Raw genomic sequence first — 27,078 nt, 5'->3', positions numbered from 1 at the left:
GAGGTTGTACCGGGGAATGCTCCGCCAATTGGCTTGGTGAAAGCGGCCGGAGGTGCTCCGAATAATCCCCCAGATTTTTGAGTGTTACAGATCATCATCATTGGATCGGATTGATTGGCTTCTTTTGCGTAGAGTGAACAGCTATGGATACCCGATACTAAAAATGGGACTTCCTGAGCAGGTACGTCTTAATAGGATGGAATAAAAAAGATTGATCAAGTCAGAAATTGGATACATATGTCCCGTTCTCTCTTGATACCGGGAGCCCGGGCATCTATCGGAACTTGCTACGAGGGAAATAAAATTTGCAGTTGAATAAGTTAAATAAGTATAGAAGACTGTGGCTCCTATTGCTGGAAGAAAAGAGAATCAAACTTGATGGACTGGCAGATTTGAGTCACGAATTCAAAATGTCTCCAATCGAAGCAGGAACCACGGTATGTTCACTTTTCGAAAGAATCCCCAGAATTTGCACTTTGTTTATTGATTTTTCAATTAGGATATCGGGGAAAAGCCGGGCGTAGTGAATTTGAACGGCACAAATGGCGTTAAATTTCCAGTCCATGTCGTCTCGGAGTACCTACTGGAGGCTCTCTACTCCGAGTCTGTCGTGGCGAAAGTATGGAAGATAGCAAACAAGGCTCTTTCGAGTGTAAGATACCATATTAAGGATTGAGGAGAAACTTCACGTTAGAAATGTATGACTGAGCTCTGATACCAAAGACAGAGCAAACCACCCATACTCTATCCTGAATACACAAATGAAAACGGCATGTATGTCTACCGTACCCTGGAATTCTGGACATCGGGCTTCTTCCCTGGATCAATGTATCTTCTTCTCGAACGCTTGACTCGCCATCCTCAGATTGCCCACCATTCGGGAAAGAAAAGAAATATCCCCATCTCATGGCCACATCCTCTTCAATTAGAATACCTGTGCCGCTGGTGGACGAAGAACTTGCACACCAATGCGCTAAAGCGAGATACCCATGACTTGGGCTTCATGATCGCGCCATGGGCAATGAAGTCATGGACGCTCCATCGGGACCCAGCTGCATACAACAGCCTCGTCATGGCGGCCCAGTCACTCGCCAGCAGGTTCAATACCACGACACAGTGTCTCCGCAGCTGGGATATCTGCATCACAAATAGGTACTCATTCACCGACCCATCTCAGGACTTCCTGGTAATTATCGACAACATGTTGAACCTAGATCTTCTATTCTGGGTCGCGCATGAAACCTCAAATAAGGATCTATTTGACAAGGCTCTGATGCATGCCCACACAACGCAAAAGCATCATATAAGAGATGACCATTCGACCTTTCACGTTGTCAATTTTGATTCAGGGAATGGGAGTGTGAAGGCTAAATTTACTAATCAGGGCTTCAGTGACTCCAGCTGCTGGGCTCGAGGCCAGGCGTGGGGGATTTTGGGCTTCATGCAGACATTCGAGTGGACGAATGATCCTTCTTTCCTCGTTACCGCGAAGGAGTTAGCTTCCTACTTCATTACCCATTTACCCGACGATGGAGTACCATACTGGGACTTGACTGCACCGATCAAAGAAGTGAGCCCACGTGATACATCCGCTGCTATGATCGCTGCCTGTGGTATGCTTCTGCTGTACAAACACTTAAAACACAGTGCAGATGGTGAGTTCTACTTGTTCGAGGCGATGAAGCTGGTGGATCGCACATTTAGCAAGTATTTGAACTTGCCCAAATGCCGCTTTGAGAGAGTGCCATCTGCTTCTCACGTTCCGGTCTATCCAACCGGCTGTATTGATGTGCAGAATGGAGATGGCTTCGATGGTATGACCGTCGTAAATGAATCAGACTCGACGGTCAGCGAGAGTATCTTGCACGGTGCTACCATCAACAATTATGAGTTCGCACCAAGACGCTGGTCAAATCATGGGTTGGTTTATGCTGATTACTACTTTTTGCTGTTTGGGAACATGCTGCTGGATTTGGGGTTGATTGATACCATAGGATTCTAAATCTGTAATGAACATGGATCTCTCCTAGGGAGTCATGTAGAGTTGCAAATGATACACTAGAAAAAATGATATGGTTATCTCCTCACTTTTTCGATCGCCGAGGGTTTGATCATGGCATGGTAATACGCAATGTAGACCGTCGTTGAGGCATATCTGAACGAAGCGACTTTTGGTCATCGGGTGCTATATCGTGATAACCGAGGGACTCTTAAATCCCGCCATAACGGCTGACGAGTTGTCCTGGACTGGGTACAATGTTCAAAAGGTGGGAGAAATCCTCCTGTGAGCCCGCAATTCCGTGATCGTACGTATCGCTTGGATTTTGCCACATGTTGAGATGATGAGGATTTGGTGATTGCGGATCCATGTGTGAAGCAGCCTGTTTACCAGCATTCTGCATAGACGTCGGAAGATGACTATCATTTGGAACAATCGGAAAATCCCGTTCGAAAGCCAGTGGAAGAGGTGGGAATGCTAAGCTAAACGAGTCAAGGGCAAAGGACTCTTGGTGCTTCGACCTATTCATATATCCAGCTAACGTCGATCCGTCTACAGGCTTTGTCGCTGACGGAGCTCTATCTGACGGAGATGTATTGGTTCCAGGGATCCGTGGTTGCTCTTTAGACTCGTCGGAATACGCAGTCTGCCGTATATCTAAGCTAAGGCTATGCGTGGAAGCCAGATCATCACCCCGAGCCTCTATAAGACGTTTCGCGAAGCTTGAAGCTAAATTGTCGCCACGCGGCACCGCTGTCTCAGTGCGACCACTCCATCGCTGGGAGACTTCAAGCAAACTAGCTGTCAATGTTTCTAGCGCAGAGGAAACAGGAACATTGTTGTATCTCGCGTGGGCTAAAAGCATTCGGCCGGCGATGAAAAGACAGAATGGAAATTGAGGATTTGTGAATATCGGCGAGAAAGAGAGGAACTGCTGTCCAATTGTAGCTATTTCAGACGCGGCTTCTAGACAAGTTTCGGCAGATGAAGCAGATGGAAGTCTGACTGGGCACATCTGCCAGTGAGGTGGAGGCCAAGCAATTCCTTGATGAAGCAAGATTACTGCAGTATTATGAGTGATATGAGCTAATGTGAGGTTCGGGTCCATGACTCCATCGTTGTTCAGCGCACATGCTTCTCGCCACTTGGAGGGAAGGAAGAGCTTCCATCTAGGAACTTATGTGTTAAAAAAGGAGAATATTAAAGAAGGCTCTTGGTACTCACTGAATTAGTCGCAGGTCCAGTTCCTTGAACTGCATCAGCCACAGCTGGGCCTTTTCAGCATCGTCAACAATAAACGCATGATGAAGAAAGAAGTTGGCGACGAGAGCGAGAGACTCGGTAGCCTCAATATTGTACGCAAATCCACCAATAGAATCCTGTCCTTCTACTTCTTTAGAAAGATTTCCGTTTAGTATTGGGGTCGTTGCGTTTTCCTTTGAGTGGGATAACCCAAAATAAGGGGTTTGAATTGCCTGTCCTTTCTGCCAGAGTGCCCCCTCGCAAGGAAGTCGACGTTTAACATCACTGTTGGTAAGACTGACTTTCCACCCAGTCGATATGCTGCAAAAGCGGTCCATCAAAAAGACAGTCCAAAAGATTCTTCTACGTTCCTCAGCTTCACTCCACGAGTGAGAGGGGGCCAGAAAGACCATTCGTCGAATCAAAGTTTCTCCATGGCTCGCTGCACCGTATAGCACATCTTCCTCAACATCCAGCTGTAGATGCTCAACTGTGCTAACCATACTGCCCACTATCGACCACGAGGACGGGCCGCGACCCCGGCAGATCTTTTCTTTATGTAAGTAAATTACTTCGAATTGAATAGGAGGATCTTATTGCTTACAGTTTCGAATGCAAGAATGACCAGCGCCTGCAAATTCTCAACCGAAAATGATTCCGTACTATCCAATATTACCTTCTGGCGGCTTTTCTCTGCAAGTCTGGATTTTATCTCTTCGTCGGGAAAATGATCATTTCGAGAAAATCGGACACAGACAGCTATCATAGCGTGGAGGATGCATGTGATTCGCGGATGCTCGTGTACTAATTGCATACGTTCGCGGAATCTTGCCATATGAATGATGGGAATCCAAGGGTGGATATTGAAATGGTAAAAGTCGACTAGTTCATCCATGATCTCGGGGGGAATGATCTCGCTCGAATCCCTACCATGGCTAAGAAGAAAGGATGCACGGTGTACATCATTAGGACGTGGTCGTTTTGTGCGACGCTCACTTGGCTCCACTTCTGGAAGCTCCTTTTCCATTTGTTGGGGATCTTGATCGTTCTCTCGAGATGATGCAGCGAGCAGCAGGGAGGATTTGAGTTGTTCTCGGCGCACTGCCAAGTCCGAGATCGTTGAGGTCCGCGTGAGTGGCTCTGGAATGGAAGTATTCGGACATAGGAGTTGCCACATCTGCTGCCAGATCATCTCTTGACCAAGAAACATATTCTCTAGCGTTTCGATGCGACGACAAAGCTGGTCAACCGCGCCTGCACGGAGACCTGGCTTTGTATGCCGATCTTCATATACACAGGGGACGTTGAACCGCATGCATTGAGCACAGGGTTGGGCGCGATTGCATCGAGCTTTCTTCTTGCGACACAATTGACAAGCTGGGATATCTTCCTCGGGTTTTGCTGCTTCTTGTAGCTCGGGGCCATTGGCATTTTCCCCAGTGGCACTGAGACCGTGATTGGATTTTGGGGGCATTGAGTCCAACTGAACTTGGGGCATTTGGTGGCTAGAAAATATGTCAGTTCATCGCGGCAAACGCAGTCGAAGTCCTTGTCGAGCTATCAGATAGCTTGATCTCTAAGGACAGTTGTTCAAAGATAAAAAATGGCTGACTGAACCCCGCTGCGGTCGTGCAATGTTCAACTACAGAAGGCTTCACAGAAAACGCAAGCTTGACTTACATGTCTTCTCTGTCTGTACGAACGTTTCGAATCATCCACTCGGTAAAAGTCCGGGGTTGTTTGGCATCTGGGCACCAATCAAGTTCAACGAAGCCCACCCCGTCCGGCGCGGAGGAAAGGCCGGAGGTTGCCCCGACGTGGTTTTTCTTTACAGGGCTTAGCTTGGCACATGACTACAAATAGAGTGTCGCCAACTATTTAGTCTCTGGTTAGATGATGGATAGTTGAATTGGTGGTATCAAGAATTGCCACATTTTTTATATGGTTCTGTGATTGAAGACTTCTGAAAATGACAGCGGCAAAGTAAGATCCAACAATCACCAATTTCGGGTAGCTTACACTTGATAAAAGCCACCAGTAATTCAACAAAAGGTTGCCCACTGCTATCTTGGTTTGTGAATTAGACCAAGTTTGAGGACTAAGGCATTGAGTGCTCTCCGTGCATGGAACAATATCAGATAAACCAGTATCAAAATATCCCTTTCTATGAGCCAGAAGCCTAGAGGAGATCTCCAAATCCAGGCATGTCACCTCCTACAACCACTTCTCCGCCATCCGCATCAAACGCTTTCTTAGCCTTAGCAGTCCAAGGGTTTGGCAAATGCCTTTCCTTCGGAGCATAATATAGAGTATCTCAGGCAGCTGGTGACTTCTTCAGCACTCCTTCAGACTCATACACAAACCCCTTATTATGTTCTGAGATCTTTTCCCAGGGTCCATCCACCAACATGGCTTCACACCGGTGCCATTTCGGGCCATATGGAACCGAGCTGTTCAAGTTGAATTTGGCCATGTACTCAGCACCCTTCAGAAAGCAAGTTGTCTGCGAAGCTAAAGAGGTCATGTCCCTGATTTCTCGAAGTCTGCGCTGCCAAAGCTAACCATCCTAAGCCAGACATAACGTGGCCCTGGTCGCGCCCTGATTCGGAGTTCTGGCCTGTTTCTTTGGAAATAGTTGCTTCGATTCCAGCACACGGGTCATATTTCCATGACCAACCCGCGTAATTGTATAGGGCGAGGTCCTTAAGATAAACTGCAAAATCCATCAGGGCTTTAATGGAGGCAATGCCATAATTTGCCTGCCCTATGATGACACTTTGGCGAAGAAAAAGACAGTATAGCTAGACGCTAAACCCTGCTCCCCCTTGCCATTTTGTGCCGGTTTCCTTCCAGTCGTCCTCCCAGCGCATTATCTCAGCTGCATTAACGAAAAGCGTACCCTCAATTGCGATAAGAAGAGAGCGGTCGGTGCCGGTTATATCTGTTAGGTTAGTCCCCCATGCATCGAGGATCGTGATTGATCGGTTCTAGGAGAACTGTCTTTCGTAATGTACCCTATGAAAAGCGCTTTGTCAACGTCTACTCGCTAATTCAACAAGAAATTAGAGGTATCCATACACATGCTAGCTTTGTGGTAAGCGGCACACGCATCATTCACGAACGAACTATAATTGGTAACGCTACCGCGCAAGATGACGGGATATGGGCCTTGTATTTTGTACGTGGATTGAGAGAATATGCTGTTTCTGAACATCTCGAAACCCGATTTCCATGGATCCTTTTCAGTAATAACGCCAGTACGCAAGACCAACCCAAATATACAAGCAACTACTGACACAAGGGGTAAAAATGTTGGCTAAACTGGGTGTCCTCTCGTTTTGGCCCCTGGCCTTGTTATTGGAGGAAATACATTCAGCTCGACGCTTTCGTCGTCGATGGTCCCCTTTTCTCTTTGCAACTACAAGTCTCCATCTGCTGGTACAATAGAAAGTCAGGCACTTCACCTCTTTTTCGACGAATCGGAACAAGGGCTTGTGCGAACTTTCTAGTTGCTTCATTTTGGGATGCCCTCTGGAATTCCTACCTAGGCTAGGTAGCCAAAGGTTTGGCTTGGTACCAGGTTGGTTGTATAGCTATATGTATATGCACTTACCATTGAGTTTTGCAAGAAGAGGAAAGCAGAAGTCAAAATGATCCCCAAACTAGAGTAAATACTATCTAGCCTTTCCTGTACCGAGGTAGTTGTTTAGGCCAAAGCTATCGAAATGGGTAGCTCGGAGGTCTAGATAGGCCTCCGAGCTACGTCCAGGCGGTAAAGATGTACTGCATTAATATCTAGTATATATTTATCGTCCATGCGCATGATGCGCAGCCCTCGGTAGGTCAATTTCCATTTTGTGCTTCCGGGATAGATTGCTTACTTCATCCTCGTTGCCAATAAAAATGAATGCAAACTTCGATTCTTTTATAGTGCTGCAATAGAAAAGATAGAAAGTGGGTATGTCATCAAGGGCTTGATGACACTGGAGAGCGTGAAAGAATGAATTATAGGTTGAAAGTCCCTTGCCCTAATTGGCCTGATATCCACATAGTGGACCTTGGTAGAAGAGCTTCCCCTCTCCGCCGGGGTTAACCCCGGTTTTAGGGGGGAGTTAAGAGCGAAAGATGACGAAATTATGCTAGATGATCACTTTTTGGGGCTTTCTAATGCTTTGCTAGAGGTTCATTGTACTTGAAAGGCCGTGCCGAATATCCGACCCTTAGTAATTTCAAGTTTCGAACCCCGTACTGCTTGTTTCTTTGCTGTCTTGATAGTTAAGAAACAGATTACTGTGGATAAAAATGAATTCTTCTTCTCAATCTATCTTCCCCAATGGCCGTCATCACACGAATCCTGTCCCATGCGGCTAATAAGCCGTATCGCACAAAACATGTGCAGTCCAGTTCAACTGACCCGCCCTTTCTCAACGAGAATGGGCATGTCGATTTCGCACCTGATGATATCGAAAATCCTCGCAATTGGTCCTTCAAGCGTCGAGTCTTTATAACCATCACCTCTATTACTGGTGTGATTAACGCGACGTTCGCATCGAGCTCGCCAAGCGGCTGTTTCCCGTCCATCTCGGAACATTTCGGCGTCTCCGAATTGGTAGCTGGTCTCACAATTACATTATTTCTCTTAGGATACTGTGCAGGGCCACTGATTTTCGCTCCTTTGTCCGAATTCTACGGTCGACGATGGATTTTCATTATTACTTTCAGTTCGTACATGGCATTCAATTTCCTTTGCACATGGCCCCCAAATTTCGGCGCGTTGCTTGTCGGTCGTTTCCTGACTGGTACTTTTGTCTCGGCATGCCTGAGCAATTCTCCCGGCGTGTTAGCAGATTTGTGGAACCCATTGCAACGAGCTAATGCGATGGCTGGATTTTCAGCGATGGTTTGGATTGGACCTGCATTGGGCCCAGTTGTCGCGGGGTTTCTGGAATTGAAGAAAGATTGGAGATGGAGTTTTTATGTGCTCTTGTGGCTCGGCGCTCCGACTTGTCTCGGAATGTTGACTATTCCGGAAACTTATGCACCGATCGTTCTCTACAACAAAGCAAAGAGGATTCGCAAAGCGGCTATCCCAGGATATGAGAATGTCCGCGCTCCTGTGGAGGATGGCGATCGAACTCTGATTGGAATTTACAAAGTTGCACTCACTCGGCCATGGATTATCCTATTTGATCCGATCTCGATGCTGTGCGCTATCTATATGGCTTTTGTGTACACGTTGCTTTACATGCTGTTTAGCATCTATCCAATAGTATTCCAGCAGAAAAGAGGATGGAACTCCGGCGTGGGAGAGCTGCCCCTGGTTGGTACCGTCGCTGGTGCATTGCTCGGAGGTGTTATTGTCTTGATTGATACTCGCATGCGAGAGAAGAAAATCAAGCGCGGCGAGATGAAATTGGAGGATGCCGAGCCCGAAGACCGATTGCCATTGGCAATGATTGGAGGAATTGGGTTCGCGTTGTGCATGTTCTGGTTTGCATGGTCTGCAGAGTATAAGTGAGTACCTTAAACGAAGCGATGTGACTTTGTACTTGACGAGTATTCTGACTCGAATTATCGAACAGTTATGTTCATTGGATCGTACCGACTCTGGCTGGCTGCTTCCTCTCCAGTTGCTTACTGCTGATTTTTGTTGCATACCTGAACTACCTGGTTGACGTATATCTAATGTAAGTTATTCAAGGGTCGATCCGCTACTAGGCCTACGTTATGTGACTGACAAGATACTTTCTAGGTACGCTGCATCGGCAATTGCTGCAAATACAATTGCTCGCTCCGCCTGTGGTGCTGCTGCACCTCTTTTCACTAACCAAATGTTTTCTGCACTGGGAGTAGGAGGTGGAGGGAGCCTCATTGGGGGGGTGGCTGCTCTGCTTTCTATAATCCCATTCCTCTTCTACAAATATGGCAAACAAATTCGCATTCGCAGCAAGTTTGCACCCACGACTGAGAAGCGTCCGCAGCCCAAGGATGAAGAGAGCTCGCCAAACGAGAACGGACCCTTGGACAACAGCTTCAAACAATAAAAAAGGTACACGTTGGAGGACACCTTTGGTTTATCCTGCATGTATGATTCTCTAGAAATAGAAACAAAATCTGACAGATCCTGTTATGGCATGTGCTGGCTCTTTCCAAGGGCTATTTACGGTAATGCATGAGGATGAGGCTGAGTGTCTTAGAAGCCGATCCTAGTGAACAAGTCGAATATCAAATATTACGCCGAAGCATTGCGAATGAATCTAAGGGAAAGGACCCTGCAAAAAGATCTCCAGTACTGAGTACGATTGAGTAGGAATACTCGCTTGCAGCAGTACCATGTACCATGCAGAGTGTCCTCGCAGCAGGCTTGCATTGCACATTCTTGACTCGTCCGACCAACCGGGCTGGATTGCATGTAGATCGGCGTTGTGCCCTCGCAGTTCCTCCGACGGGTTGCCATGTGGCGGGTATCATTCAGTAAGCTGCCATGGACTCTGCTTATCCCACGAGATGGTAGCTATTTCTTACCCTCCTCAAGTGGCTTAAGTGTGAATCCAAAAATAGTTGTCGCTATAGGCATTCCATCCCCCATACATACCCAGTCATCGACCTGTACATAGTAGTCCCTCCGGGTTGGACTCCGACGATGCTTGCAGCTGCAGCTGCAGCTGCAGTGCAGTGCAGCCCCACCATGCTCCACGAGGGGCAGTGATGTATCAAAACTCCCCTATCACTTCTCTGAGCTGACCGCATCTCTTATCAAATCCCTTGAGGAGAGAGAGTTCTACAATGCCCCGCAGACCCCACTCGAAACCACCATTCATCTCAGCAGGATATCGGGGTTTTGACCACTGTTGAGAATTGTACACCATGTGAAGGACAACAATCGAGGAATCACGCTGAAGCAATGTACTTCAATTGTGCCAGGAGTTGTAGGATCGATACTCCGAGACAAGTCAGACCTTTGGGTCTCGAATCATCTTGGGGCAGGCCGAGTGAGATGGAGTGGAGTGCGGGGCGCTTTTAGTCCACTTCTGCTGGAAGTGTTGACCCTGGCTGGATTCGTTGAGGTTATATTCGGTCGTGGCTGGCGATCCCGTGATTCGCGAGTATTTGTCATAGAAGAGAGAAGTGCCGGATCGGGCAGGCGCGACGATGCGATTTGGAATTGCCATTTATGATGTAACGGAAGGTGTGACCTGCCCTTTAAATACCCTCGAACTGGCAAGGTCCTCAGTTCCTTCCTTTTTCAACTTCTTCAACTGAGTACCCTGTGGGAATCAAATCCAATTAAGCTCGAGAACTATACAATTGTTTAATTGTTTCATTTGAACTGAAATCTGTGAAGATGCCTCTCTCTGGTCATTGTCTCTGCAAGGCGGTCACTTACACTGTTGACGTCGATGCTCCTCTGATCACTGCCTATGATCACTGCGATGACTGCCAGCGCCAGTCGGGTTCAACCTACTGTTAGTCCTTGACCTACCAATGACATTATCGATTCCTTGAAAAGAAATTAACCAAGTTTCTAGCTCTCGTCGCTGTTGTCCCCAAGGATAAGCTGACCCTCAACGGCCCCACCAAGAGCTGGGCTGGTAAGGGTAGCTCCGGCCACGCCGTCCACCGCATCTTCTGCTCTGAGTGTGGCTCCCCCATCGCCCACGATCCCGATGCCGCTCCGGAGATCATCGCCCTGAAGGCCGGTACTCTCTCTACCGATATCAAGAAGACGCTGAAGCCCGACACCGAGATCTGGACTGTCAGCAAGCTTCCCTTCTGCCAGGAGAACCTCGAGAAGCCTTTCAAGCACATGCCTGAGTAAACTTTTCGATGTGTTTCTTGCAATGCTTTTTCGGTTCTTTCCCTGTGATACCTTATTGTGGACAAATGAAAGAAAAGAGTGGAATGTACAATGTGCGGGATGAAATATGAGAACAGCCAACTTAGGCTGCGAATGAATGATGATGATACATGACTTAGGATCAATTTGACAAAACGTGAACTAAGATGGGCTTATTCTATTCTTTATTTCGTCCGTGTCTTTTACGGCACATTCTCTTCGGGTAGCACGACAAGTAGACGATATTCCTCGAGCAGACGGTGAATTTCCACAATTAAAAGAAAACATGGATAGTATATACAGTTCACCCATGCTATGGAAACTTATAGTTCCCCACAACTTCAATTTGCAGGAATGATTGCCTCTCAAATCTCCATCATGTCGAATGGCACTCTACACATTCTTGACTCGCGTACCAGTACCAGCTATGACATCCCGATTTATCAGAATTCAATTCGCGCCCTTGATCTGCAGCGTGTCCAAGCGACCTCGCCGACTCACCCCTCAGATCAGGCCTCGCGTAATCTTCGGGTGTTTAATCCAGGCCTTCAAAACACTGCTGTGATGGAATCTGCGATCAGCTCTTCGTGGGCACTCATAGCACTATCTCAAACCTCAATCCAGGCCCACTGATTGCACCTAGGGACCATGAGCGAAATACTCCGATATTCCGCGGGTATACTCTGGAACAGCTTTGGCAGCTGACTTCGAAGACATGTATCATCTGCTCGTGTGGGGTATCTATCCTTCTGAATCACAACGAACGGAGCTGAGTCTACCTTTGGCACAATATATACTCGCTATTCCAGCAACCGTGCATAATGTTATTACGCGTCTTCCGTCTGTTCTCTAGTGACCTTCCTAGCTATTGTTCTTCTATAACGGAACCGATGTCACAGGGAATCCTCTTCACTGTTGTCAGTAATTCTCGTCGGTCTATCCACATACCTGGCTTTGCTTCCTGATGTAACCCCGGGTTCAACCCACGCGACAATCTACCAAGAAGACCTAGCGCTAGCAGATGAAATTCTACTTCGAACGGTTGCGTGCTATGCCGTTGTCTTTGCCCTTGTTAGATGCCATCACCGAAACCTCGATTTTCATCCTCCATCAATCAATCGATCGTATTTTGAGAACCTTTTCACCATGTCTGGACTAACCGATACACTCACCAAAGAACCAGACCCAATCTATCTATCATGCTGGCGTCGATTCTCTCTTCTCAATCCAGATCACGGAATGGCACTGTCGGTCTTTGCTGCTGTAACAACTGCTACATCACTGACAGACCCGATATCCTGTCTCATTTCAGCCGTGACAGTTGCGCATGGTCGACTACATTTTGGCGCTACCGAATTTGCGCAGCGTGCATTGAACAAGGTGAATGGTGCAGAGAATGTACCCGCCTTTCTTGCGGAAGTAAAATCAGGCAAACGTAAACTCTTCGGGTACGGACATCGAGAGTACAAAGAACCCGATCGACGTATCCCATTCGTCCAGAGTATCCTACAGGACCTCCCTGTTCATTCAAACCCGCTCTTCAAAATCGCCGAATCAATCGAAGCAGCCGCTAGCAAGGACGAACACTTTCAATCTCGCCAACTGTATCCCAATGCAGATTTTTATGGAAATGTTGTTTTCACATCTATCGGTATTGAGTTGGAGATGATTCCTGCCGCTATACTGAGCCATCGGAAAATGGGTATCATGGCACATTGGAGAGAATATATGGGTATGTATCCATAATTCGGTGTATTTTGATCCTTTTCGTCTCCCTATTATAATGATACGTGGTAAGCGTCTTCGACCGTCGCATATCTATTCGGGAGATATGACGGCCAAAGTAACCAAATGCTCCAAAATTTGAATCCACAGAATGGACAAAGAATGGTCAGCTCATCTTCTTCTTTGGGGCTACAAAGATTACAAAAATAGTCTTTCTTGGCCGTAATCTAAATTCAAGCCCGACTGCGAAGTTTATACCGGCTATCAGACTGAATTTAAAGCGTTATATAGATCGAATTGCTATCCAAAATGTGCGATCTTGAAGATAGTCGACCTCATGATAGCACATTTACTAGCACCACTACTCCGGCAACTGAGTCAACACCACTACTTGTCACCCATGTGAATCACACGTACTCCATTTTCACTGATCGTCTTCTTGCTGCTGCACTGGCATCGGCCTATTCGCTTCTATCAGCAAATATCTACTTTCCAGCATTGAATTCGATTGCAGAGGATCTAAAGGTCACTCGATCCCAAACCAATCTAACCATTACAACATACATAGTAAAACTTGAGTGACGCATCATACGGAATACCGCCGTCCACTTAAAGTTACTTCTGCTAATGGTTCACCTTGTAGATTATTCCGGGCCTGCCCCAACCTTCACCTGATCCCTAGCTGACCAACCAGTCGACGTCCCGCGTACATCTACTGCTTCATAGTCTATATCGCAAGCAGCATAGGGTTGGCAATTCAGTACTCGTTTCCCACGCTTCTCATTCTGCTTGCCGTACAGAGCTGTGTTAGCAGTGGAGCAGTAGCCCTGGCCTCGGCCATCGCAGCTGATATAATTATTCCTGCCGAAAGAGGCGCGTATATGGGCATATCATCACTTGGAAATATTCTTGATCCATCACTTGATCTAATTGCCGGAGGACTGTTGAGCAAATATTTGGGCTGGCAAGCCGTGTTCTGGTTTCTGACGATTCTTGCGTCGGCCGTTTTCTTCTTTTTTTGGTCTTCTTTCCGGAGACATGTCGGTCTATTGTTGATGACGGCACATTGCCTGCTTCGGGGTGGAATCGCCCAGTTTGGAAGCTTGTTTCTTCTAGAATATCGAGATTCATCGGGGGTAATGATCCAGAAATCTCCACTAATTCCTATCGATCCAGTCAGGCTTGGACAATTCCAAACCCTTGGTCATCTCTCCGACTACTCTCTCGTCGCCCGATTGGCTTAGTATTGCTGGCCAATGGGGTTATTTCCGGGAGCTACTATGTCGTCACAGCCGGGATCCCAAGCCAGCTTGGTAACTTGTATCAGCTAAATGATCTGTGGATTGGGTTTTGTTTCATACCTGCTGGACTTGCCTCGTTGCTTTCCGCGATATTGAATGGCTTCCCCGTGGATTGGAATTACCGTCGAATGAACTAGCAAACAAGAGAGTCTACTACTGGTAGCCCAAAGCATAATAATAAAAGTTTCCCGGTGGAGCCAGCTAGACTTCAGATATGTATACCCATGACCGTAAGTTCATTCATATCGCCCTTCATTTCGACCGATAAATGGCCAAATCCATTGATCGTTCGCTCAGTTCTTTGCTGCAGTGAGCGTGGTTATGGAATACATATCACTGGAAAATGCCGGCTGTGGATTGCTCTCTTGATGATATTTACCATATGTTTCTGTCTGACGGCCTCGTACAAGGTGATGAACGTGCTAGTCGTCGATCTGTAGTACTCTACTCCAGCCACGGCGATGGAGCTAACAATCTTGTCCGATGCTTTCTGGGCGCTGGCGCCGCTGCTGCTATCAACCCGTTCATTAAAAGAATTGGCGTACAATGGACGTATGTAAGTGTATTCACAAGCTTGTTGGGCATCATACCATTGCTTTTGCTCGTGTATAATAAAGGCTGGTCTTGGCGCCGAGAACAGATGGGCGTGCAAATTTGAGACCAGTAGTGTGTAAATCGGGGATTTTCATGCTTCAAGAAGCTTGAAATTGAGCGACTGCTAGAAGTATAATTGAAGCTTTTTCTTTTGTCCATCCAAGACTTCAAATTCTCTTTCTAGTTTGATACAATCACCAGTGGCATTCCTTCGATAATCACGATGTTCAACACAATCCTTCTGCTCCTTGAGAATTTCAAGTTATTATTTTCCTTTCCTCCCCTCCGGTGCGAGCAACTTGCCTTGAGGTACCCTGTTCGTGGAGATTGTGTAAAACCCGGGTCAACTCTTGATGTAAAGCCGAGCCTGTCGACTTATCAGGGATAAAACCAAGCTGAATACTTCTAGAAACAAAGTCTGTTCCAGAAATCGGCAGTGTTGGGCTTCAGTGTCAGAAATACTACAGGATATTTGCTCTCGATCCCAACGTTATCATGTCAGACACTGGGATCCAGACTGTCGTAATTCACTGATATCAGCCGTATCTTACTTTCAACTGCACGAATAGATCTCCGAGTGATTGGGAAGATACGCTCCTGATAGCAACTCGACTGGTCTTGTTGCACCCTATATTGGCCCCAGCCTCCACCCAACTCGCATCACCGCTATGTTCTTCTCCTTTTCGAAAACCTGATAGATACGAGTTTCCGGAATACTTCGCTCATATTGCGCCAAAATCAGTAGAGGCACGCGTAGGCTTTGACCTCCGTCAGTTCATGCTGGTCTCCAGATTGGCTCCGCCTATTGCTGTCAATTACCTTTACGGCCGTAACCAAGCCCCAGGTCATACCGACCCGCTCCCGTCAAGTACAAGTATAACGACAACCTCTTTCAGATCTATAACTTGTGTGACTAGGCCAACTTGTTCACGAAAATTTTCTCACGGAATCTTGGGTTTGGAAGTAGGAAAGCAACCAATTTCTCTGTTCTACCTACAAGTATACTTGGTAGGATGGTATTCGAGGTCTGGCGAATTACCATGTCGAAACTTTGTAGGCCCTCCCGAGTCTCGGAATCCACGGCCCTTCTACAGTTCTTAATGGCACCGGCGCACGATTTGGCTGATGTTAATTCATTTGTCATTTCGTAGAACCAGCCTTTTCTGGCCTCTCTGGGCGTCGTATCATCAGGCCATTTCTGCTCAAGGAGGATAAACGCAGTAATATCAACCATGCCTCCTATCACCAAACTCACGGGATATGACAACGTGATCTGGCCCTGTCAGAGTCCCCTAGACGGCGACTAGCTTCCCTGAACCCCGATTAAAGGCACAGAAAACGGGGAACATGCGTGGTAACCCAACGAGTCGGGTAGCACAAACATATTTGTCATGGGAGGGGTCTACGGATGTAACTTTTGGTCTCTAGCAGCCTGATAAGTGGTGGTGAGATTCATGTATGGCCTGGCAATAGGAAGTATATTCGACATGAGTAAACGAGTAGATGTCGGTTTGCGGGGTAACAGATCGATAGATAAATGGACTTAGCTGATGTCCCGGAGCTCAAATGTACAAACGGGGTCTTTGATTTGGAACTTCTTGATTCTTTGACGCAGCTCTCAGTCCTTTAATTTGACCAGAATGACCATTAACAAGCCCACAAAAGCTAGCACAGGGCAGCTACCTAAGAGTGTGAAAGTTCGATCAACATGTAATGCATGTCAGCAAGCCAAGATTCGATGCAGCCATGAAAAGCCATCTTGTCGGCGATGTCAAAAACACAAAATCGACTGCATGTACAGCGTGTCTCGACGACTTGGGAGACCCGCGAAGAAAAAGGAAAGTCAAGGCATAGATCAGGTAGATGTAGACTCAACGCAAATTATGCTCGAACAAGATGGCGAAAAGAAATCCCGAAAAACAAGCAAGAAAAGATGTCGCACTCAGCACGCCAACAATACATCACGTACTTACACAAGTCGTCCTCCGGATGATCTACCAGTTGGTGAACAGAATATGGCGAAGAGTACTGTAGAGGATGATGCGGGTGGGTTGAGCTTCAGATTATACATTTGTCCCACGTAGGTGAGACATTATGCTCATAACAAAGGCAGGGTTTGAGCTCGATATCACGCCTGGCAATTGGTTACAGGAATTCATGTCGACACGAATCAACGGGAGTAACACTGCCACCATCCCAGAGTATACCTATGGCGAATTCGAGCTTCAAGAATTTGATTCTGTTTCAGAATGCGCCATCCATCCGGAGCAGCGCTTGAGTTACAGTATAATAGGAGATAACCATCTTTCCTCAATGGCAAACGATTTGGACTCCCCTCCGATGCAATTCGACATGGAGCTCAACGGATTTCAAAACTCTACGTCTACGGAGCGAGCCGATGCTCTAGGCACAAACAGTACACCCCCCGTACAGTGGTCCTGCGAGCCGACCGTCAGGATGAATCCATTTCCGTTTTCGAAACCTTGGCCTGAAGAGAGAACGAACTCCGCGAGTATCATGATCGACAAAACAGACAGCGGCAGTGGGCTACAATCTCCAGATCTCAATCATAGTGCAGATGCATACTCGCCCCAAGACCCCGACTTCACTATCATGTTCGACGGATTAACTAACTTTAGTTGCGGCTGCTACACACAGGTAGTCAGCCAACTGTTCAGATTCGAGCTGAAGGCGAGCCCAAATGGATTTTCCAGCATTGATAGAATCCTCGCCTGTCAGAAGGAACTATTAATGCAGACAGAGTCAATCTTGCAGTGCAAATTGTGCTCTCGGTCGGAAGCTCAAACCAACGCACTCATGGTGATTATCGTGATTATTGACAGTCTCCTAACAACTCTCGATACAACCGCTTTTTCTGGCAAGCCCGTCATACAGGAAAGCATCCCTGAATCAAATACGCAGGTTGGCCACAGACAAAAAGACGAAGGGTATTGCTTGAAATCCCATATTGATACCTGTCCTTTGGTCGTTGGTGGGTTCCAGGTACCCGTAGAAGAGAAGTCTAGTTTTATTCGACAGGTGTTGCAAGCCCGTCTGTCTTTACTGTTATTAATGGTGAGGCGGATTCGAATTTGCATGCAACAGCAAATTGCAGCAGCGTTTTCTCGAGGGCGGCTTTTGATGATCATGGAGACGGATAGGCGGCTCCAATTGATTATGATGAAGATAAAAATGGCCGTAGGATGAGCTCTTAAGTCTGTGAATATAAACTCAAGTTTTGGATTTGGCATCGAATATTTCGCTGTAGATTGATCAGCGCAGATAATCCTCTCCGAAATTACTGGCCCAATGATAGGGTGCGCTTTGAAAGTATTCATTGGTAGGATAATAGCCAATTCATCAAAAGCTTGAGTCACCTATACACAGCCAGCACGGAAACAGTTATCGTAAGGTTACGATTTCTGTTGCATGTAAAAGAATACCTCGGCTCAGTTCACGAGCGTGATAGTAAATCAGAGATTGCCATGCTTACACAATTTCAGAATGGGCTGTGTTAAAAGGACTCTGCCCGAAATTCGAACTACTCCGAGAATTGTACGCAACCAGAGTTCCAATCTTGAAGGCCAACCCAGATTCCAATGACCACAGTCATTAGAGCCAACCTTCTCAGTGCTTGCTGGTAATTTTCAACTTTATCGTAACAGCGATATCTTGGGCCTGTTTGTGCCATCGATCGCCACTGCGCTGAGGGAACAAGTCTGGTAGCTCAACAGCCTTCTCTGGCGGAGATAATCCTTACATACCAAAACCCAAGGCATCTATTGCTGCTCGATATTTTCCTCAATTGATTTTTCTCACTGGCGAACCGAATCGCGATGGAAAGCAGATGCCAATGCTCTCTGGGGGCTTTGAAGATAATGACGGATCTACAGAACGTCGATCCTGTCGTCGACGTGGATACTATCCTTGACATAGCAGACCGGGTTTACCTTCAAGGAAAGGCAATGCTTCGGTGTAAAGATTGTAAGAAGACGCCCCAATGTTCTATTGTCGCCTTGCCTACTCTCTCCGATGGGTGTCTTCATCTTCTCGATGCATTGTGCGCGGCGTACGATATTTCCACCCAACCCGGCTTCTTTGATGCCGCCATGTTCGCGTATGAGCAACCCCAGGCCTCAATTATTTGTGTTCGGAGTAGGGCATTCCTTGGTCGTACTGAGCTTGACGATTTCGAGGCACGGCTTTTAGTCCGTACCCTTCTTGCGCGCAGCTTGATCCGATTTGTGGAACTGATGGAGGGTCTGAAGGAGGTATTGATTATGTTGCGGAAGGCTTCGCATCCTCACGGGGTTGGGACGGCAACCCTGAGAGCATGTGAGTCATCGACTGACTCAACCATGAGTCGACTAGCTGTACTTATGCAAGTTGTTGAGGGGGACCGTGATGCAGGACCGGTGACATTCGGGCTTGACACATCTTGATGATCGATAATAGCGTACGAGACTATTCGCCGTCGAAGTACAAGAGGATCGTGCATTTGCGGTTGATCCTGGTACCATCGCCGAAGTTAGTTATATTCTATCGAATGCAGAACATAAGATGAAACAAAGATACCTCCCAAGGAGTTCTACGATGTAGTCTATCAATAGCGTGTACCCCACCATCGAAGGTTCTTGTAGGACACCGACTTCTACTAACTGACCCAGGCATGCTCGTAAACAATTACGCATTGTCCCGTACCATCAACCTCGACAATCGTAGCACTCTTGATGTCGTTCTTTCTGCAGTTTCCAGGATTGGCAAGCTCGAGGGAATAAGAGACATGGTCGGACAAATTGCAGTCAAAAATATCAATTAAGATCATGATGAATATGCGGAGCTGGTCCCTCATATGATGTCCACAAAGGAGAAGAAAATGTGAGCCGGTAACGGTCCGGCCACTCTGTCCATCATTCTGTGCATCGTCGGCAAGACGACTATGTCTGCCGATACCGCGGTCATAGAAGCAGGGATGGCCCAAAAGACCGTGTTGTATGAAGAAAGAGCCGGAACAATAATGATTTCACAAATCAAAATTTAGTCTTCGACTCGAGATGTCGAATTGAGTGGAGATCAGCGCAACCCGGAAAGACAGCCGTTCCCGAGAACGGGAAATGATGCGCGAGTTGATGAAATACAAAAGTTTTCATAGTGGTAGGGAATTCGGGTACTAACGATAAAAGGTTCAGTGACGACGGCAGCGAGCACAACGCCCACGGTGGTAGCGGTATTGCTGATGATGGTGGTGGTAGAGTCTTTGCGGGCCAAGAATTTGATGTCTTCCAAGTTCCAACTTGAAAAGAGTAACTGTCCAATTGCCCATGGGCAGTTTCTTGCTGCGCAGAAACTAGATTAAACCTTGTTTCTAGTAATGGTAAACATATATATTGATGATTGATGTTGGGAAGAGCACCTTCGACTATTTGGACCGTCCGCCCTCTACAGCTACATTAGCATTTACAGTGTGTGCCATAATTATCTAGTTCAATCCCAGACGGCGTTATATTATATCTCCTAAACCTAAGTATCTCTCTGAATAGGTGCCATGTCAAGTAATACACTTTGGGCGTGTCAACTATCATTCCGGAATCAAAAAATCCAGATTTCCTTCCATGTATTCATTATGTCTCTTTCGATAGTCTTCCCTTCGCCCATCGAGCGAATTGCGTTCGCAGAACGATCAGCATAATCCCTATTCCAACCAGATTTAGAACCCCAAGCCCAAGAAAACAATATCCCCAGCCCATTCTCCGCACAAGAGGCGCGATGATGGCCGCTGCCACCGCCGCACCCGGACTGCGCAAAATGTTGCCTAAAGCGAAAGCCCCAGCCGCTTGCTGTGCAAGACATGATGTCAAGAATGAGTTCGAGGCAACGAACATCCATGACATTCCAAATCCAACTATATCCGTGGCGGGTCAGAAACAATATTCTAGCGTATTTCGTATTTGGAAAGCACCACTCACCGAGAAATGTCGAAATCAAAGTCGCAGCCGGATGGAGCATATACTCCACAAAAAAACCAAACATAATCAGTCCAGTTGAAGCTAGAATAAGCCCCCCATATCTGGTCATTCAACCGTGCTTCCGGATGGAAGTTACTCTCTCCGAGTGTCTCGGTTAATCTCTTGTATCTCCAGTCAGAGAAGTGTCCCCCTGAAACAGACCCAATCACCATAGCTACTCCTACCACAATATAGCCAGCCCCAAGCACACTGCTTGGCCAGTGATAAAGAGTCCCCAGAGCAGTCGGTAGTTGAATGGCGATGCAGAAATAAGAAGAGTAGAGAATGGCGGTATTCACACATGTAATACCTATTGGAGGGTATCGAAAGAGCTTCCAGTATCCTTTCAATGTTGGTTTCCGGGGTGGAGGACCTCTCTCCTTCTCTGAGACCAAGATAGAGGAGAGCTTAGGCGGAAATGCGACCCAACTTTTATCTGTATATATATCCCCATTCCCCACGCGTGCACGGAGAGTTTCCGGGAGCGAAAATACAATGACTACCCATAACACAGCACCCGAAATGGCTAGACAGTTTGTGTCATGTCAGAAAATTCTGTGATTTAATATCCCCATCGGGACTATTTGGACTTACCCAGGAAGCCAAATATCCATCTCCAGGAAGCTCTATCAGCCAAAGCGCCACCTATCCCTGGACCTAGAATTGGCCCGCATTGGGGTCCAAAAAGGAAGTATGACATTGCCCGAGCTCGTTTCTTCGGTTCGACTATCTGCCAGTTGATACAACTCATATATTAGCATCCAGATAGCCAAGACGTTCAAGATTCTCTTACATCCGCAACTGTGCCAGCTCCCAGCGAGACTACAGCAGATGATCCAAACGCCTGTACTACCCGAAGAGCAAGCAGGCCCCCATAATCGACTGGGAGAGCTGTAAGTAGGGCATTTGCCGTAATATAGATGAGAATGGAGATAATATATAGCGGCCTGCGCCCTTTCCAGTCCGCAAAACTGGACCATATCAAAGGCTGCGAGGAACTTTCGATTAGGAACTCCAACATCGATAGATGAACAAAGAGTAGGATGATATTTGAGCTTACTCCAAAAGCAAAAATAATCATAAATACCGTCACCGTGATGTTAATTTCCGTCTCTGTTCGGTGGAACTGTCGCGCTATTACTGGCAAAGCAGGTAGATAAATATTCCCGGCAAGAGGGCCGAATATGCCTGCGACAGTGATGATTCCAAGAATGAATCGTCGACGAGATGGTGAAAAGGCCGTATAACTGTTCCTTTGCTGCGTGTGTAGTTCTTCTCCCACGATGACTGCTTCGGCTGGTGTCTTGGGAGGAAAATCATCAGGAGTCGGGGTTAGGGCAATTTGGAGATGGCAATGCGATTCCGCGGCTTGAGGAAGCGTAGTATTCATTGGAAAATTAGATGAAGACATTCAGACCTAATGCTTCGAGATATCAGGGGAAAAATTGTGATATGATTGCGAGTTGAATGTCGACGGGTTCTTATGGACGATGACCGTCCACAAACCATGGATTGGCTGAAGGCTACTCCCACTGGTATTGGCACGAAGTCTTAGTGAATATACCCATTCATGAAAGAGACAGAAGTAGAAATCCAATTAGTCCCCTGGCCTGTAATTGCTGCAATGAAGGAAGAAGGAATAAACAGAGAAGAAAACACTTTTTGATGCCAGGACGAAGTATACTCTTAGTACGTAGTAGTGTAGCACACTCATTGAGTAATTCAGTGCGTGAATGACAAATGAAATTACTCTAATTCACTCTAATTGACTCACTGGATTTCCCTCTTTTATGCTCTTATTTTTTTACCACACAAGTTCTCGATCCATTCAATGCTTGTCGGTTCAGTCTGAATGAATTGAAGAATGTTTATTTTCCCGCGCGAGTCTCTCCGACTTCTTCCACTTCTTCCACTTCACATCCACAACCTCCCTCGAATGCATCTTCTTCGCAACATCACTTCTATTGAAACCACATGATGAATGTTATAGAGCGAAGCTCTGCTGACCAACATGTCAATAGAGATGAACTTGAAGATGACGGTAAACAAGGACTTCAGGCCACAGAACATGACATCCAAAACAACACCCATGACCTCGAGGAGGCGAATTGGAACCCAAAATCTGTCTTCAACTCGAAGAAGGCACTGTGGGCATTTTTGGTCTTGTGCTATTCGGTATGCAAACACCCTTTGAGGCTGTCTCCATTGAGTGACATTTGGGAGTACCAACCTGGGTCACCTGGTAGAGGCGCATGCTTACCATCACCAATTTGATGACTTCTAGACCGGTCCAACATCCTCCATGGCCTCGAACTATGGCACGGCAGCAATTCTCTCGGCAGCTAATGTTCTGGGCCACCAGGCCGGATCGAACAAATCATGCCCACGCCGAGGAACAAACATCAGTTGTATGGTCAAATTCGGGAGTGGAGAGATTGACTACAACAGCTATACGTGAGATATATTGGACTACTTGATGAAAGAGCCACCTTTGCTGATGTCAACCAAGTTTGTATCTTCGAGCAATCAGTCGAGCCACCGAGGGTGTCGTGTCAATTCTCACGGCCGGCTTGGCCGACTATGCCTGTGAGTACGACTATATTGATCACAGCTGACTTGATGGATTTGAGGAGCTTACTGTTCACATATGGCTACCCCAGACTACCGCAAGATGATGATGGTGGTCTCGATATTTCTATTTGGAACACTCGCCTTGCCGTTTGCAGGACTTACCGGTCAAACCTACTCCCACTTGACTGCCTTATCGGTTCTTTATTGCCTTTTGACCACCCTCGGGGGCGTCTATACAGTCATTGAAGGATCATACATTCCTATCTTCATGCGATCCACGGGATGGTACCGAAACTCCCATGTTGTGGGAACCCAAGGCGATAGAGCAGCGTGGAACAAAGGTGTCTCGATTAGTGTTCTCGCTTTGGTAGCTGGTAATATTGGTGGCTTGACTGCGTTGATCATTGGCATAATCCTCATTTATGGACGGGGCCCCTACGTGCGGGTTGGATATTTTAATTATCTTCTCGCCATTACAATCGGTGGTTGTATCACGAGTGAGTCACACCTTATGGGACAGTCTGGTGATTTATTACTGACTCTTTTAGTCTTCTCTGCCCTGCTTGGTCAATATCTTCTGCCATCAGTGCCCGGCAAAAGCCTCGACCGCACGAAGAACAGATTCCCCTTCTTTGTTCCTTTTAGAAACTGGCTGAATCTGCTAAGAAGTGCCATCCGCTATTCCGAAGCTTTCAAGCTCTGCATAGGCTGGGTTTTGTGGAACACCGGCTATTCAAATCATTTACAGCTTGTCGGCGCGCTCTTCTTGCAGGTCACTGGGTTTTCCCAAAGCTCCGGAGTGTATTCGGTCTGGACGTTCACTAGCGTCATATTTGCCTGCGTTGGGAGTTTGAGCTTTCTGTTTCTTTACCCAAAGATCCACTTCCCAGTGAAATCATATGCATATGCTTTTCTTGTGGTCAACATTCTTTGCGTGCTATGGGGCTGCATCGGCGTCAGTGACCATGTCACCATTGGCTATAAGCACCACGTTGAATTTTGGATTGAGCAAATTCTGTTCATGTCTACCAGCAGTGCACTTCGGGCATACAATCGTGCGATATACTCTTCTATGATCCCAGAAAACTCCGAAGCCCAGTTCTTCGGTCTGGAGATCGTGTTGGATCTCGCCACTGGCTGGATTAATCCACTAGTCATGGGTATCATCCAGGATCGCACACACAATCTCAGGTTTCCAATGATTCCAAACCTTTTGTTGATGTTTGTTGCGCTTGGGCTTTATTCATGGGTCAATGTTTCGAAGGGCGTCGAGCAATCAAAGGCCCCTCTGGATACATAGATCAACAACGATTGTGATAATTAGGAGATGTATGTAAAGGAGGGTATACAATGGGACATTTCATGTTTGACTTAATGCGTGTTCTAGAATAAATAACCTTCACACAAAGCCTTCTTATGTAAAAGAATGAGCCAGGCGGTACCAGTCAGCTGCGGAGCAAACAGCGAAGGTAGGAAGAATAGAGCCAAACCTGTGAAAATCATGTGGGGTACTACCCTAGGTACCCCAAATGATTTGTATATCACATACCCCCTGCCATTTCACTAGTAGTGAAAGGTACCTTCAATATATCAAGTTTTAAATGCTCCATTCATGGCCCTCTACCCAGGACTCGAGGAAACCTAAATTTAAAATTTTCTAAGCCTGCAAGCCCTTAAAGACAAGACGTAACCCTCTTGGGTGCAAGGGACCAGCCTATAGTTGTAGATATAAGGTCAGCCTGGGAGGCAAATCGAGCAGCCAATATACATACGGCAGTCATCCGGTCTTCCCATTCAGGATCGAGCTCCCATTGGAAGGATCTCACAAGAGCACATAGAGTGACTCTCATTTGCAAAAGAGTAAATCTCTCCCCGAGACAAGCGCGGGACCCTCCGTGAAAGGAAATGAATTCGGCGTGCGCCTTGGCACTTCGATATTTCATGGAAATCTCCTCATCCGTCATACCCCATCGCCCTGGTTGGAACTCATCTGCATCTGGGCCCCATGACCCTGGATCTCGGTTGGTGGCATAGCTATTGTACCCAACATATGTGCCCTTGGGGAGGTAGATGAGGCCACCGAGCCATGTGGACTCTGCCACGCGCCGGTTGATGAGCTGTGAGATGGGCGGTAGGAACCGGAGACATTCAAATATCGTTGCCGTGAGATATGGCAGACATCGCCAATCCTGGGTGGATAATTCTTCCACCTTGACGTCTCCTATCTCCCGTCGGAGCTTGTCTTGTATCCCCTGTAATTCCAATATGAGACCTCAGAAGATAAGAAGCAATCCACTACTTTCGTCTCGCCTCTGAGATATGATCTAGTAGTATACTCACCGTGTATTTTCCTAACAGATACAACGAAGATATCATTAGCAGTTGCGGATTCTCTTGGCCGGCCACATAGAGAACGTTAAGGTTATCCCTTAGCTGTTTTAAATTCAAGATTCCCTCACGCCACGCGGATTCAAGTCGTGCCCCAAGACAATTCACACTTTTGCTTTTTTCATCATTGCTGTCTGAGTTTAGGAGAATAACAACTTGCAACAGGTCCGAGAATTCTCGAACCAAGCTTCGAGCCTTGGTACGACACGGTATGATAGATGAGAGCCGGTCTAGTACAGGGAAGCTCATATAAATGGGGCGAAATAGATATCGCTTCAAAATAAGCTGAATTGTGTGTAGTGGGACCTCGTGCTCTATACTCATCATGTGGGACTGTTTATTCCGAGTCCCCGTTGCCTTAGCAATTTGAGCCATTGAATAGACAAAACGGAGATAAGAGTCTCGAAGCCAAGCCTTCACTTACCGCGAGCTCTGGACAGTCAAAAATGCAAGAGAGAAGATTCGCACTGGAATATCGTTGGAGGACGTCCTGTACAGGAATTCCTTCGCCCATAGACTCCACCTGTAACCGAGACAATATCCTGCAAAGCTTTCCTGCATTTTCTATGATAGGCATACTTTGAAAGGCTTTTTGTAACCCAGGTTGAATAACAGCACGGTAACAACGCCACTCTTCACCTCGTGCGGAAATGATATTGGAACCTAACTCAGCCCGCGGCTTGCCGTTTCAGTCTTGATTTTCTTTTCGAGCTAGTACATATCTGCTCACTTACCAAGAAACCGGGCAAGCAAGGTATATGGAATCTTTTTCTGGTTGCCAGCTTTATTGTAGACGTGCTCTTTCTTAAATATCTCCGAGATCAATTCTGGTCGTTGAAAAACCACGTTCCATCTCCCTGCAAAAAAGATTTTGATTGCTCCATGCGTATACAAGGGTCCAGCGAGATATCGTTTGAATATTTCTTCTTGGTCAATCTCGAAAAATAGAGGCAACAGAGTAATCCAAAATGGGGCCGAAGGAACGCTGCGAGGATGCCAAGGGGGTATGAAAACAAACAGCAGCGGCGTTGCTATTATAACAGCAAACAGTAAAATCAAAGAGATGATCATGGTTCTAGCCTTTCGTTCTCGGGAGATCTCTGCTCTCTAAATTCCTGTAGAGGAAGGACGTGAATTCAGGATTGTTTGTTTCGGGATTGCTTAAATTGTATGTTGTGAGGGGAGGTTTAGTGACATGTGCTCGTTCAACTGACTTTTAGTTAACTCGCCATTTATTATGATTTGCCCGACAAATGATGAGGAAATTGCCCTCATTTTGCCTCATTGTGGATTTTATTCAAAGTCATTGCCGAGGTTTTGTGATTCTCGGCTTGGTTTCCCATGGATAGCATCCTGTTGAGGTGTGACTTCGAGAGCCAATTTCAACCCAGTAACGTTGTAAATCTTCGTATAGCT

At 46.7% G+C, this 27,078-nt stretch overlaps 12 protein-coding genes across 12 annotated transcripts; 8 read left to right on the top strand and 4 right to left on the bottom strand.

Moving 5' to 3' along the window:
* Positions 1-410: 410 nt before the first annotated feature.
* On the top strand, positions 411-2,002 carry N7469_009368 (glycoside hydrolase family 88 protein; the record flags this gene model as incomplete). Its single annotated transcript, XM_056648286.1, has 3 exons — positions 411-437; positions 500-652; positions 728-2,002. 3 exons carry the CDS (start codon positions 411-413, stop codon positions 2,000-2,002), a joined length of 1,455 nt encoding a protein of 484 aa, XP_056498051.1.
* A 208-nt stretch (positions 2,003-2,210) lies between these two features.
* Positions 2,211-4,739, bottom strand: N7469_009367 (uncharacterized protein; the record flags this gene model as incomplete). Its single annotated transcript, XM_056648285.1, has 3 exons — positions 2,211-3,168; positions 3,224-3,789; positions 3,846-4,739. The coding sequence occupies 3 exons, from the start codon at positions 4,737-4,739 to the stop codon at positions 2,211-2,213; spliced, it is 2,418 nt and encodes an 805-aa protein (XP_056498050.1).
* Positions 4,740-5,718: 979 nt separating this feature from the next.
* N7469_009366 (uncharacterized protein) lies at positions 5,719-5,967 on the bottom strand (the record flags this gene model as incomplete). Its single annotated transcript, XM_056648284.1, has 1 exon — positions 5,719-5,967. One exon carries the CDS (start codon positions 5,965-5,967, stop codon positions 5,719-5,721), a length of 249 nt encoding a protein of 82 aa, XP_056498049.1.
* A 1,607-nt stretch (positions 5,968-7,574) lies between these two features.
* On the top strand, positions 7,575-9,285 carry N7469_009365 (MFS transporter; the record flags this gene model as incomplete). Its single annotated transcript, XM_056648283.1, has 3 exons — positions 7,575-8,755; positions 8,824-8,928; positions 8,994-9,285. 3 exons carry the CDS (start codon positions 7,575-7,577, stop codon positions 9,283-9,285), a joined length of 1,578 nt encoding a protein of 525 aa, XP_056498048.1.
* Positions 9,286-10,194: 909 nt separating this feature from the next.
* Positions 10,195-10,413, bottom strand: N7469_009364 (uncharacterized protein; the record flags this gene model as incomplete). Its single annotated transcript, XM_056648282.1, has 1 exon — positions 10,195-10,413. One exon carries the CDS (start codon positions 10,411-10,413, stop codon positions 10,195-10,197), a length of 219 nt encoding a protein of 72 aa, XP_056498047.1.
* Positions 10,414-10,586: 173 nt separating this feature from the next.
* N7469_009363 (GFA family protein) lies at positions 10,587-11,060 on the top strand (the record flags this gene model as incomplete). Its single annotated transcript, XM_056648281.1, has 2 exons — positions 10,587-10,707; positions 10,771-11,060. The coding sequence occupies 2 exons, from the start codon at positions 10,587-10,589 to the stop codon at positions 11,058-11,060; spliced, it is 411 nt and encodes a 136-aa protein (XP_056498046.1).
* Positions 11,061-11,432: 372 nt separating this feature from the next.
* On the top strand, positions 11,433-12,824 carry N7469_009362 (putative citrate synthase; the record flags this gene model as incomplete). The annotated part of the gene is made up of 3 exons (XM_056648280.1): positions 11,433-11,665; positions 11,722-11,754; positions 11,978-12,824. The coding sequence occupies 3 exons, from the start codon at positions 11,433-11,435 to the stop codon at positions 12,822-12,824; spliced, it is 1,113 nt and encodes a 370-aa protein (XP_056498045.1).
* Positions 12,825-15,193: 2,369 nt separating this feature from the next.
* On the top strand, positions 15,194-15,799 carry N7469_009361 (uncharacterized protein; the record flags this gene model as incomplete). Its single annotated transcript, XM_056648279.1, is given in 2 exon segments — positions 15,194-15,220; positions 15,239-15,799. The coding sequence occupies 2 exon segments, from the start codon at positions 15,194-15,196 to the stop codon at positions 15,797-15,799; spliced, it is 588 nt and encodes a 195-aa protein (XP_056498044.1).
* A 993-nt stretch (positions 15,800-16,792) lies between these two features.
* On the top strand, positions 16,793-17,905 carry N7469_009360 (uncharacterized protein; the record flags this gene model as incomplete). The annotated part of the gene is made up of 1 exon (XM_056648278.1): positions 16,793-17,905. The coding sequence occupies one exon, from the start codon at positions 16,793-16,795 to the stop codon at positions 17,903-17,905; it is 1,113 nt and encodes a 370-aa protein (XP_056498043.1).
* A 671-nt stretch (positions 17,906-18,576) lies between these two features.
* N7469_009359 (uncharacterized protein) lies at positions 18,577-19,140 on the top strand (the record flags this gene model as incomplete). The annotated part of the gene is made up of 2 exons (XM_056648277.1): positions 18,577-19,033; positions 19,085-19,140. 2 exons carry the CDS (start codon positions 18,577-18,579, stop codon positions 19,138-19,140), a joined length of 513 nt encoding a protein of 170 aa, XP_056498042.1.
* A 3,537-nt stretch (positions 19,141-22,677) lies between these two features.
* N7469_009358 (uncharacterized protein) lies at positions 22,678-24,574 on the top strand (the record flags this gene model as incomplete). Its single annotated transcript, XM_056648276.1, has 5 exons — positions 22,678-22,878; positions 22,988-23,157; positions 23,213-23,289; positions 23,364-23,771; positions 23,823-24,574. The coding sequence occupies 5 exons, from the start codon at positions 22,678-22,680 to the stop codon at positions 24,572-24,574; spliced, it is 1,608 nt and encodes a 535-aa protein (XP_056498041.1).
* A 357-nt stretch (positions 24,575-24,931) lies between these two features.
* Positions 24,932-26,733, bottom strand: N7469_009357 (cytochrome P450; the record flags this gene model as incomplete). Its single annotated transcript, XM_056648275.1, has 5 exons — positions 24,932-24,988; positions 25,047-25,526; positions 25,615-26,019; positions 26,087-26,325; positions 26,397-26,733. The coding sequence occupies 5 exons, from the start codon at positions 26,731-26,733 to the stop codon at positions 24,932-24,934; spliced, it is 1,518 nt and encodes a 505-aa protein (XP_056498040.1).
* Positions 26,734-27,078: the final 345 nt, after the last annotated feature.

This window comes from Penicillium citrinum (assembly GCF_028827155.1).
Source record: "Penicillium citrinum strain IBT 23319 chromosome Unknown utg000008l:1.0-2707905.0:1.0-2709502.0, whole genome shotgun sequence".
Classification (NCBI taxonomy): Eukaryota; Fungi; Ascomycota; class Eurotiomycetes; order Eurotiales; family Aspergillaceae; genus Penicillium; species Penicillium citrinum.
Note: the sequence above shows the minus strand (reverse complement) of the source record. Positions and strands in the feature narration are given on the sequence as shown.